The sequence below is a fragment of the Rousettus aegyptiacus genome, unplaced genomic scaffold, assembly GCF_014176215.1.
Source record: "Rousettus aegyptiacus isolate mRouAeg1 unplaced genomic scaffold, mRouAeg1.p scaffold_m13_p_6, whole genome shotgun sequence".
Classification (NCBI taxonomy): Eukaryota; Metazoa; Chordata; class Mammalia; order Chiroptera; family Pteropodidae; genus Rousettus; species Rousettus aegyptiacus.
Genome location: NW_023416309.1, coordinates 36,936,511 through 36,948,771, shown reverse-complemented (window position 1 = coordinate 36,948,771; position 12,261 = coordinate 36,936,511). Strand labels below are relative to the sequence as shown.

Below are 12,261 nucleotides of genomic sequence, written 5' to 3'. Positions count from 1 at the left end.
ATACAAATACCTGGAAGTAAAAGACAAATTCAAATATCCAAATTATTTATTAAAAACAAAATAGTCTCTTCAGACTAAATTGTGTCATATTTCTAAACACTAAACATTTCTGGTATTAATGTGGAGAGTATTAATGTTCATCTTTGAAACATTTCCCAGAGGAGTAATAAAATATCTAAAAATAACAATATTAACATATAAAGCTAGGGGGAACTTCTAATTGCAAAGCAATAGTTCTTTTTCTGAGCATATACGCCAGTTATCAAATACACAATATTAACCTTACCCTACAATTTTAAATAAGTTTATTCTAAGATTGATTCCAAGAATTCCTCCCCTAAAGGCTATGTTTCCAAAAGTTTGATTTCTACGTAAAATTATAAAAGCCTTACTTGTAAGTTATCCTTATATGACAAAGGGATGGTACTAATAGAGAAGTGGGCTAGAATTCTCTTTAGGAGTCTGCTCATGATTGACCTTAACTCCCTCTGCACAGAGTAGATGAAAAGTGGTTCCTCCATATAAGTTAAGGAGTTCATCTTTTTAGTTAATGATATTTGCTGCGGCATTAAATTTATGACTTAGTACACATCCTAAAGGAGAGGAAGAGAGGAGCTGTAAAGACATTCATTTAGTTAATAAACTGACAGAACTGATCTATCCAGTCATTTATAGTTAAAATGTGAATTTACTTTAATAAAATAATCAAATGTTCATGAAACTAAGAATATCTTGAACGTGAATTTGGAATTCAGGATACTCTACTGGGATGATAAGGTGAGCACAGGAGCCTTGGTTGAGCTTTAGGTCAGAGGGTACAAAAGGGTATTAAAAGAGAAGTGAGGATGTATTAAAAGATTTAATTTTGTCGAGGGATCTAATGGAAGAAAAATAAAGTGCCCCTTTCAATGCACACAATAATCTTGTGCATCCCTTAATTTTATGACACTTCGCCTCATACTCCCTTTCGAAAATATTGATTACATTAAGCAGAAGCCCAGCTGGTCTCCAACAGTAACCAATCCATTACAATCAACACTTATCATCAGCCTTTTAATTAGTGCACAGGCAAACATCCATTTTTAAACTTCAGAGGAAAGGAGGGAATTTCCAGATGAATGATAAGTGTAAACTAGAATATATATGAAGAAATATTAAAGAAAATGAAATCAATGACTCTGCTGAAGATTAAATAAGAACATTCAAGATTATCAAGAATTTATAGGAAACCTCTTTTTAAGAACCTGTCATAGGAACCTCCATCTTGGAACCAGAGGAAAGGCATATCTAGGGAATACAAAACCATTTAGGAAGAATATCTTGAAGGTAAAGATTCTTCACTAGAATGGATCATGAATAGAAGCTTCCTGAAGGTCTGTCTGGCTGATAGTAATTATGCTTTATGGATAGAGAAAAATGTAAAAGAAACCTATACATTTCAAGGAGAAAGATAAATTGAAAAAACATAAGGGGCAGAGTTATTAAATGCCGCTTCAAATGTATGAGGAAATGTTTTATTTTATAATAATGACTTTCTTTTTCCAATTTTAAAAATTTAGCGAAATAAGACTATATAAAGGAGAAAAAAAGGCTTGCAAATCTAATTTTAAAACATAGCTGTACATTTTCTCTCCAAACAGTATTTCAGTGAGAAATTACAATTTTACAGTTGGTTTTATGGTTATCAGTGATAAAAGGTGACTGTTCATGTGAAAAAAATCTGCCTCACAAAATACCGTGTATTAAGATCTTACCATTTTCAGACTTCCATAATAATTTTAATAACTATTTAACTAAAACTTACATGGCAACATCACTTCAGAGCAAAAAAGAGGGAGAGGGGCTGTCTTGACTCTATTCCAAATTTAACTTGACCAAAGAAATATAAAGAATGATAAAGTGTATTTTCAATAAAAAAAATATTTTTTTAAATAACTTTAAAAAATGACATTGAAATTAAGGAGATTTAGATAAGACAGGCAGATGGTAAGTGTCATTCTTTACTAGAACCAACCTTTTCTATAAAAGACTGCATTGAGGAACTCTTCTGCTTGTCTCTCGAATCGAATGATTTTTGCTTGCTCTTGTTTAAGCAGAGCTTCTTGCCCAGCTTCCGCAGCTGGTTCATCCAGACCAACTAAGTGTCCCTGCAAAAATATTGGTGACATATTTGCACAAGTATCTTTCTCCATTTAGTATCAAAGCAAAACTGCAAAATCAAACACAAATGTTAACAGATAATACAAATCGATTTAATTAAAATATTTTAAAACTTCAAACTAAGATAAAATTTATCTCCACAAAAGCAAAGTGAATATAAATATACACTTTGAGTGGCTTTTATCCCTGTATTTTGGTTGTGAGTTTTGTAAACACTAATTAAACTGTAATTACTAAAGGAAAAATTTCCTTGTGCATTCAAATATATTGGTTCTTATTACACTATAGCAATAGTTCAGAATTGAAGGCATGTTATAGATAACTCACAAAATGATTTCCTCAAAGATTTTAAATACACTCAGTGATATCTGCAACAAGTTATGATTTTCCTATCACCCAAATTGTGTCAACAGCACAACCAAAACACATATTTTGCAAAGACACATTTAGCATCAATTATATATTATAAACAAATAGTTTATATGAAGAACTCCTTTGCATACTCAAACTAAAACAATGATCCCTTAACGTTTCCATATAGAACATACTGTTTGCCACATTTGTTTAAAACTTTTTAAACAAACTATCTTAATTTTTATAAATCATTACAAAAACCTTTATTATAGTTGTATTTAAAAACTTTCTCTCTTATGGACTAAAGAAACTATTAAGAAAGTTAACCTTTAAAATGAATCACAATTAAAATAATTTAATTTTGATACAGATTTAACATTGAAAAGGCATTAGGAACAGGTACAGGCATATCTTGAAAATATTGTAGGTTTGGTTTCTCACACTGCAATAAAGTGAGTCGTAATCTTTTTGCTGGTGAGAGGGCCTTGCCTTCAATTTGTGAAAAACATAACACTCATAAACCACAATAAAGCCAAGTGCAATAAAATGAGGTATGCCTGTATTAATTAAATAGTCCAATAAAATTCTCAGTGGTGTTATACATTAATGCCATTTCATTGTTTAGTGATTTTTAAAAAAGACATTACATGTCATAAACTGTCCTTAACTCTTTAGTCCTACATGTAGTTAGTTCAATGAGACTTTGAACAAAATATCTACAGTAAAACTACATTTTATGTAGCATTCGAGCTACTTAAATCAACACAGAGCAACTAACCTAGCATTCAGTAAGGCGGGTGCTACATGTTCTTTCTTGAATCAAACTATTAACAATTTTATCAATCTGGACTCCGAAATATACAGATTACTTTTAGTTAGTTCATATGGATTATAGTCACACCTACGTTTTGTTTTAAAAGTTTTACTGAGATATAACACATATTATGCAATTTACCCAGTTAAAGTGTAAAATTTAATTTTTTTTTTTTAGTATATTCACAGAGGTGTGGGACCACCACCATGAACTAATTTTAGAATATTTTCTCTCCCTGCCCCCTAAGACTCCTGTACCCATTAATAGTTACTTACCATTCTCCCTATGCAAACATCTTAAGACGTTTGTCTTTATAGACTGGTCTATTCTGGACATTTCGTATAAATAGAATCATATGCTATTTGGTTTCTTAGTGACTGACTTCTAGAATGTTTTCAAAGTCATCCAAGTTATAGCATGTAGTACTTTTTATTTCCACATAATATCCTATTGTATGAATATACATTTTATCCATTCATCAGTTGATGAACATTTGGATTGTTTCTACTTTTTGGCTACTGTGATATGAATAATGCTGCTTTTGATATTTGTGCATAAATTTTTGTATGCATATGTATTTTCATTTCTCTTGGATATATACTTAAGAGTGGAATTTCTGGATCATACATTAACTATGTTTACCATTTTGAAGTGCCAAACATTTCTCAAAGCAGCTGCACTATTTCATATTGCCTATAGCATTGAGGGTTCCATTTCTCTACAGACTCATGGACACTTGTTACCTTCTTGATTACAATATCCTAGTACATGAGAAATGGTATCTCATGATTTAGAGTTGCATTTCCCTACTGACTAACGATGTTGAACATCTTTTCATGTGTTTATTGGCCATTTAAAAACCTTCCTTGGAGAAATGTCTATCCATATGCTTTGGACAGTTTTTTATTGGGTTATTTACTTTTTTAATGTTGATTTGTAAGAATTCTTGACATATTCTGGATATAACTCCATTATCAGATACATGATTTGAAAACACTTTCTCCCATCTGGAGCTTTCTTATCATTTCACTAATGCTATTGTTAGTAACACAAAAGTTTTAAATTTTAATGAATTCCAATTTATCTGTTTTCTTTTGTCATTTCTGCTTTTGGTATTGTACCTGAAAAACCAGTGGGTAACCCAAGGTCATGAAAATTTACTCCTATGTTTTCTTCTAAAAGTTTTATAGTTTTTGGACTTGCTTTTAGGTCTATGATCCATAGAGTAAATTTTCGTATATGGTTTAAGAAAGGGACCCAATTTCCTTTGTGAAAAATCACTGGCCATAAATTTTACTTCTGGACATTCCAATTCTATTTCACCGATCTTTATAGCTATCTTTACGCCAGTAACATACTATGTTGATCACTGTAGTTTTGTAGTAAGTTTTGAAATTGGAAAGTGTGAGTACTCCCGATTTGTTCTTTATAAGACTGTTTTGGCTACTGAGGGTCTCCTGAATTTTCATATGAATTTTAGGATCAAGTTTGTCAATTTCTGCAAAGAGGACAGCTAAGGTCTTGATGAGGAATACAGTGACTCTGCAAATTATTTTGGGGAATAATGCCATCTTCCTAATATTAAGTCTTCCAAAGCATAAACATGGGATATTTTCCCATTTGCTTATATCTTCTTTAATTTCCTTCACCAATGTTTTACAATTTAGAGTGTACGTCTTTTATATTTTTGTTAAATTTATTCCTATTTTATTCTCTTTGATGCTATTGTAAATTGAATTGTTTTAACTTTATGTTCAGATTGTTCACTGCTAGTTTACAGGAATATAACTAATTTTTACAGAAAACTGTATTCAGCAACCTTGCTCTTGTTGAGTGGAGTGCTCTACAGATAGATGTGTTAGGTCTAGTTGATTCATAGTGTTATTTAAATCTTCTATTTTTGTTGATCTTCTGCCTAAATGCTTTATCCATTACAGAAAGGGCATGTTGATATGTCCAACTGTCATTAATGAATTATCTGTTTTCCCCTTCAATTCTGTTGCATTTTTGCTTCATGCATTTTGGGGCTCTGTTGTTGAGGATTTAAGTACTTCTTTCTGATAGACTGACCCTTTATTCATTAGAAAATGTCCCTCTTTATCTCTAGTTCACTGAACAGCCTGTGATATCACTTTCTCAGAGGATGCTGTCTTAAGCATCCAGTCTCTTGCTGACCAGGAATGACTGAGTTCAGTTGGATTCTCTTTGGCAGTTTCTTTCTTGGGTCTCTCCCTTTATAAGTTTCTGGCTGATCTGCCTGTAGTAGTAACAAACCTAGCTGTTAGCCACTATAAATTGTTCTACTGTTTTCTCCACATCTGGGGCATAAATTACACCACAGTCTGATCCAATAAAAGCAGGACCTTCTTTGCGGGGACAGGGTGTTGCCAGTCTTTAAGGCCAGCTCCAACCCTAGGAGGGTTCTTCTTATAGTTGTCTTTTTTTCTGATTCTGTTAAACTTCTAACTTGTTTGCCATTTCACTTGTTGCTAATATTATCATGGAGCTACCAGCCTCCTCTTAATTGTTCACCACAAAAATCATCATTTCCAGTATCTTTTTGCAAGCTCTTTCAAATAAAGTCAGTTCCCTTGGGAAAGTTACAGAGTTCTGTTCTTAAGGCCTGCCTCTTCCTTAAGAAAAACCTATGTGCCACTGCACAGGAACTAGATGACTTGCCCCTCCTGGCACAGAACTTTTGCCTATGAATGTGGGCTGGTCCAAGGGAACTGGGAGCCAGTATTATCAGCCTGTTGCTTCTGGAGCAGACTTCCACTCTGCATAAAGGCTGACTGGGGGAAGGGAGCTCTAGGCCTTTTTACCTTACCTGCCTAGAAGCAGCATCTGCAACAAGCAGCTAGAAGATATGAGAGATGTCCACAGTCTGCCTTCCCTTCCTGCTCAGGGCAGAGCTCTGAAGCTGAGCTCAAGGAAGTGGATGAAGAGTGAATTATGGTTCAAATGCCACAGATTCTTGTTGTTCTTACAGAGATTTAGCAGATTTTTTATGAATGACTCCATTTGCCATATCCCCTTAAGATGAACTATTTCTAGAGTTTCAATGGTTGCTTTAAAATGATTTTCACCAGTTAAATGGCTGTTTCACTTGTCTTTATCCAGAATAATCAAAGATGAAAAATATAACACAAAATCACTACTTTTTTCAACTACATTGGTCACCATGCTAAAAATTTATAACTATGTATAAACAAAATATAGTTCATCTTCCCTCACTGTACATACATGTACCAAAATTAAATAAACCAAAGCCAATAGAGCTAATAAAGCTAATATAATCACAAGGAGACAGGAAGTTAAAGAAAACAATTCATGTCATTTCCCCTCCCCCACATCTAAATTCCAAAAGGAGTCATCACATTTGGTATGACAAAATATAACAAAATGATATGACATACTCTTCTGTAAATCAAAAACAATTGTTTTATTTATTATCCATACTTATTAAAGAACAAGCGGTTGATCCAGAATGAAACAAAAATAAAGTTGGAGATCTGAACTGAAATTTGTATCTAATAGGAGTTTGTTTTCCTTCAAGATTCAGGAATTGGTCCACCTAGACTGGTTGATTCACAGCCAGAGGTGATTGATTCTGTCATATCAGAATCTACTATGAGCTTCTTAAAAGCAATATATACCTAAACATACTCCCAGAGCTTTGATTCTGGGGTAGGGAATAGTCATTATGTTTTTTAAAAGCTCCTTCCTTAAAAAATAACTGAAAAAAGCATCCTCGGTATCATACTTTAATTATTTTATATTTACAATAAGTCTTAGTATTTGGGAAGGCAAATCCCCACTTGTTATTTATATTTTCCAAAATGTCCTAGCCATTTTAGCTTTATTCTTTCAGATTACATTTAAAATTGCTTAGTCAGTTTTGTTCCCACCACCATCAGCTCCCCAGAGAAAACTGTTTTTGATCTAAATAATGTTATACTTAGAAAGCAATTCAGGAATAAGTAACATCCTTAAAAATATTCAGTCTTCTCTTTTAAGAACTGCTTTATATTTACCCAGTGGGCTTTAATAGATCACAATTAAAATTGTTGTTTATTCATACAGTTCCCATACATTTATTATTTTACATTTTTACTGTCATTATGAAAAGGATGTTTCATTTTCTAACCACTAGTGCTGGCACAAATGAAGAATTTGTGTGTAAAACTTAGTTTTGAACATGGTCTTCAGGGAAAAGTGTAGGTGATCTAAACTCAAGTTGCTATATTCTGTTAGTGTTATCAGTTTGTGTCAATTTCCCAATATCTGTGAGGGTGGTAGAAAGAAGTAGAGAAAAATAGAACTGCAGAAGCTGCTGACACTTGGTGATCTAAATGATTGATCACCCAAAGCAGGAAAAGAGAAATACTGAACAGGTTGGGATCTTCAATAGAAAAGACCTTAAGTTCTTTACTACGCTTTGGTTATCTCTACCTACATAATCCATGTTAACATACTCTTATGATCCTTTACTACTTTTTTGGGGGAAAACAATAAAACAAATATCCAAAAGATGTTTTTAAATAAGGAGACTGTACTTTTCTCTACAACTTAAAGTAGCTATCTTCCTTTAGAAATACTAAAGGAAATTATTCAGGCTAAAGAGAAATGTGACACTACAAAACACTGCTGAAAGAACTTAACAAAGACATAAATAAAGATGAGATAAACCATGATCATAAACTGCAAGATTCAATATTGTTAATGTAGCCTTTCTCTCTAAATTGATCTATAGATTCAAGCATTCCTAATCAAAATTCTAAAAATCTCTTATGTAGAAAGGTCAAGCACCTAGATGAGCAAAACAAGTTTGAAAAACAAAACTGAAGGACTTGTACTACTTGATTTCCAGATATAAAGATACAATAATCAAGACATTGTGGTATTGATAATAAGAACAGACATATAGTTCAATGGCACAGAACAGAGTCCAGAAATACAGCCACATGTATATGGTCACAGACTTAACAAGGGTGCTAAGGTAATTTAGTAGGGGGAAGGAAGGTCTTTTCAACAAATGCTACCAGAACAATTGGATCTTAGAGAATATAATAAACCTCGACACCTCACACTATATAGAAAAACTAGCTATAAATGAATCAGATGTCAAAATGAGTTAATACTAAATTTCTAGAAGAAAATGAGATTTTGTGTTTAACACTGAATTAGGCAAAGATTTCTCAAACAGGAAAAACATGAATTTTAAAAGAAAAAAATTGATAAAGGGTTTTATACAGAATATATAAAAGCTACTACAGCTTAATAAATTTTTTAAAATGGGCAAAAAATTTCAAATAAATGTTTTGCATAGGATATGTACACAGAAAGATGCTCAACATCACTAGTCATCAGAGAAATAAAAAGTAAAGTCACAATGTAGTACCACTACAGATTCACTAAAATGGCTAAAATAAAAAAGACCAACATCAAATGTTGGCAAGATGTAGAATGGAACTCCCATACATTGCTGATGGAACCACAAAATGGTTCAGTCACTTTGGTGAACCATATGGTAGTATCTTATAAAGTTAAATATACAATTGCAGATCTTTGGAAACAGTGAGAAACGTCCTCAGATCTCTCCCATTGAAATAATAAGATGACATCTAAAACTCAACAAAAACACTCGAACTGCACACCAGCACGTCTAAGTGTGGGATCTGCACATAAGATTAAAAAAAAAAAATACAGTATCACCTGGTCATCCTAATTCTGGATGTTTATCCCAGAGAAATGAAAATATATGCTCAAAAACTGACTGACTGACTCTCTCTCTCTCCTTCCCCTCCCCTGTGCGTGTGTAAGAAGTAAGCGAGCTTGAGCCGACAGTGGTCTAGACTGCTGACCTATTCTTTTTTAAAAAAATTTTATTATTAATTTGAAGTATCTAGTACATTGGTTAAACATTTATATAGACTATGAAACAATCCCCAATTACTCTTTTTCTCCACTAGCTCTACACATAGCCATTACATTACTGCTGACTGCATTCCCCATACCGTGCTCCCCATCCCTGTAACCATAAATCAACTACTAATTTCTATTTCTTTAACCCTTCACCCCATTCTCCCAGCCCTCCAAATTCTTCCCTTCTGTGTGCCCAAAGACTTATATGTAAATCTAATAGACAACATCTGGAATTAATTCAAAAATCCATACAAAAGTGAATGGATAAATAGTGGCATATCCAGGCTATGGAGACCTACTCAGCAATAAAAAAGACAAAAGATTATATAGCAAGAATGAGTATCAAAAAAATTATGTTGTGACAGAAGTCAAATACAAAAGACTACATACTATATAATTCCTATTATGGAAAACTCTAGAAAAGGCTAAACTACAGTGATTACCTGAGTCTGGGAAAGGGATTGACTACAAAGGGATATGAGAACACTTTTTAGAGTGAGGGAACAGTCCCATACCTTGATTATGCTGGTAGTTATAAGGAGTATACACTTATCAAAATCCATTAATCTGTACTTAAATGGATGAATTTTTTTTTGTACATAAATATTACCTCAATAAATAAATCATTAAAAATAGGTTCAGGGTATTAAAGATACTAGATACTGAATGTATCACTGAATTTTGACTCGAATTAACCAGTTGACTATGGCCCAACAGTTACTACTGACTACTAAATTGACACTGTATGCTTCATGATGTGATGCATTGACAAAAATATAACATCACTTATTTAATATTCTTGCTAAAAAATCATAACCTGAATTTAATCATGAAGAAACATCAGAAGATTTAAACTGAGAGATATTCTAAAATACAAATGGCCTGTAATCTTCCAAAATGTCAATGTTATTAAAAATAAATAGGTAAAAGGCTGAAGAATCATTCTAAATTAAAGATGACTAAGGAGTAACAAAAATCAAAATCAACGAGGGAGCCTAAACTGCATTTTGAACTAAAGGGGGGAGTAAAAAACTAGTCTTCAGGACAACTGGTAAAATTCGAATGCAATTTCATAGATTAGATAATATTATACCAAAGTTAACTTTTCTTATCTTTGGTTAACTACTGTGTAGTTAAGTAAGTGGATATGCTGCTTAAGACACAGGGAAATATATATGGAAATCTTTAAGAGTAAAGAGGTATGAAGGGTATATGTCTACAAATAATTCTCTCATGTTCAAGAAAACATATGTGTGCTATATGTAACATATGTAATATTTATGAGACAGAAAAAATAAGAATGAAAAATAAGGCAAATGTGGCAAAATGTTAACTGGTGAATCTAGGTGAAGAGTTTTGTACTATTCTTGTAATTTTTCTGTAAATGTGAAATTATTTTAAGTAAAAAGCTAAAAAAAGTAGGGTAGACAAATGCTGAACCCCACTTTTCTCCTACAAGCCAGATCTCCTTTGTTTCTCTCCCACCTTTTCCTCCATAATCCCAGCTGTCTTGCCATTAAATTATATTTGCGTGTGTTATGGGTTGCTCTGATACATAGTTTGAGGAAGAATAGCAAAGAGAATAATAAATAGGATGTAGAAGTTAACTTTCAGGCTTCTATTAGGATCTCAAAGACATGATGAAGATATTCAAAACAGAATGAGAAATTTTCTGTCAAGGGCCAGATAGTAAATATTTTAGGCTTTGAAGAACACATACAGCCTTTGTTATATCTTTTCTTTAAAAGAGAAAAAATTCTTCAGCTTGCAGGCATTACAGAAAATAGGCTGAGAGCTGAATCTGGAGACAGGCTATAGTTTGCTGACCCCTGAGATAGAGAATTATTAAAGTTCTCCAAGAACTATAACAAATGTAGTGCCACTGAAATAGCAAGGACATTACCAAAGAAAAATTATGTCAGCATGGAAGTTAGTTCTTAGGGCAATAAACAGTTAAAAGTTAAACTTCGCAGAAAAAATAAAGATTAATATTTTTTAAAGTTTTATTTGTAACTCTAATATTTTTCACCTTATATGAGTGTGGGTGTTCTGGGGGCTAAAAATGGGGGAGATGCTTACATAGTTGATTATATTGTTTTTGAGAAAGACTATCTCAGGAAAAGAAATGGAAGAAATAATGACATCACTTAGGAAAAGTAAGATGACCTACATATTTCAGGACTGTGACACGAAACTGAAGGGGTAACATTTTAGAGTCATTCCTGCCTTAATTCAAGATCATGCTTTCTCTGTGCCTGAATTAATTTAAACGATACGTTTTTAAAAATTTATACTATATGTTATAGAAAATCTGGGAATCAGAAGCATGTGTATAGAATAACTCTGTAAGAGAGACCTACCTGCGTAGATCATGGGCCTATAGCTATAGCCAAGTCTGCTACCCATGGCTTACTGACATTTCAAGCAATGAGCTAAAAAGAACTGACAAGATTCAACTTATTGATTTAAATGCCACTCTCCTACATCTTTTTATTTTAAATGCCAGCAAGTCTTAGGGAAAATGGCTCCACCATTTTAAATGCTCATGCTCTTTAAGGTCAGTTATCTAAAAAGAAACCTTACTTCATGTAAATGACTGCTTTTTACATTAACGAAATATGAATTGCTGTGCTTAATGCAATTTTTACAGTATGTCAGTTATCTTCAATTTTGTTAAGCAGACTATAAAGTTAAAAGAAAAAAAAAAACAGAATGCAAAGGTTGAAACCTGAAGAATTAAATATGGTATTTAAAATGTACAACAAATTTACCATGAGTGACTCTAATCAGTATATCTAACTGCTATTACTGTTCATGGAAATTAGCGTAAGTGGCAAGCGATTATTACTACCATTATACCTAATTTGCCAGTATCTATAACCAGCACTTGCTACTATAGTTTTTCTTCTGTTGTACATGTACAGTTTATTAAAAACACTAAAAGATAAATGTAAACTACCCCCACAGTCAATAGCAATGCTTTCTTATATTCTTCCACAGGTTGGAAA

The 12,261-nt window shown here is 32.8% G+C and overlaps 1 protein-coding gene across 14 annotated transcripts in view; it reads right to left on the bottom strand.

Moving 5' to 3' along the window:
• Positions 1-12,261, bottom strand: part of LCOR (ligand dependent nuclear receptor corepressor) — a 105,354-nt gene that overhangs the window by 37,301 nt on the left and 55,792 nt on the right. For 12 of the 14 annotated variants that reach the window (XM_036223659.1, XM_016164171.2, XM_016164159.2 and 9 more), the window contains one exon: positions 2,015-2,147. In XM_036223659.1, the coding sequence (XP_036079552.1) occupies positions 2,015-2,147 (133 nt within the window). Of the gene's footprint in view, positions 1-2,014; positions 2,210-12,261 lie in introns of all 14 variants that reach the window. The other 2 variants (XM_016164164.2, XM_016164166.2) reach the window with 1 other exon arrangement.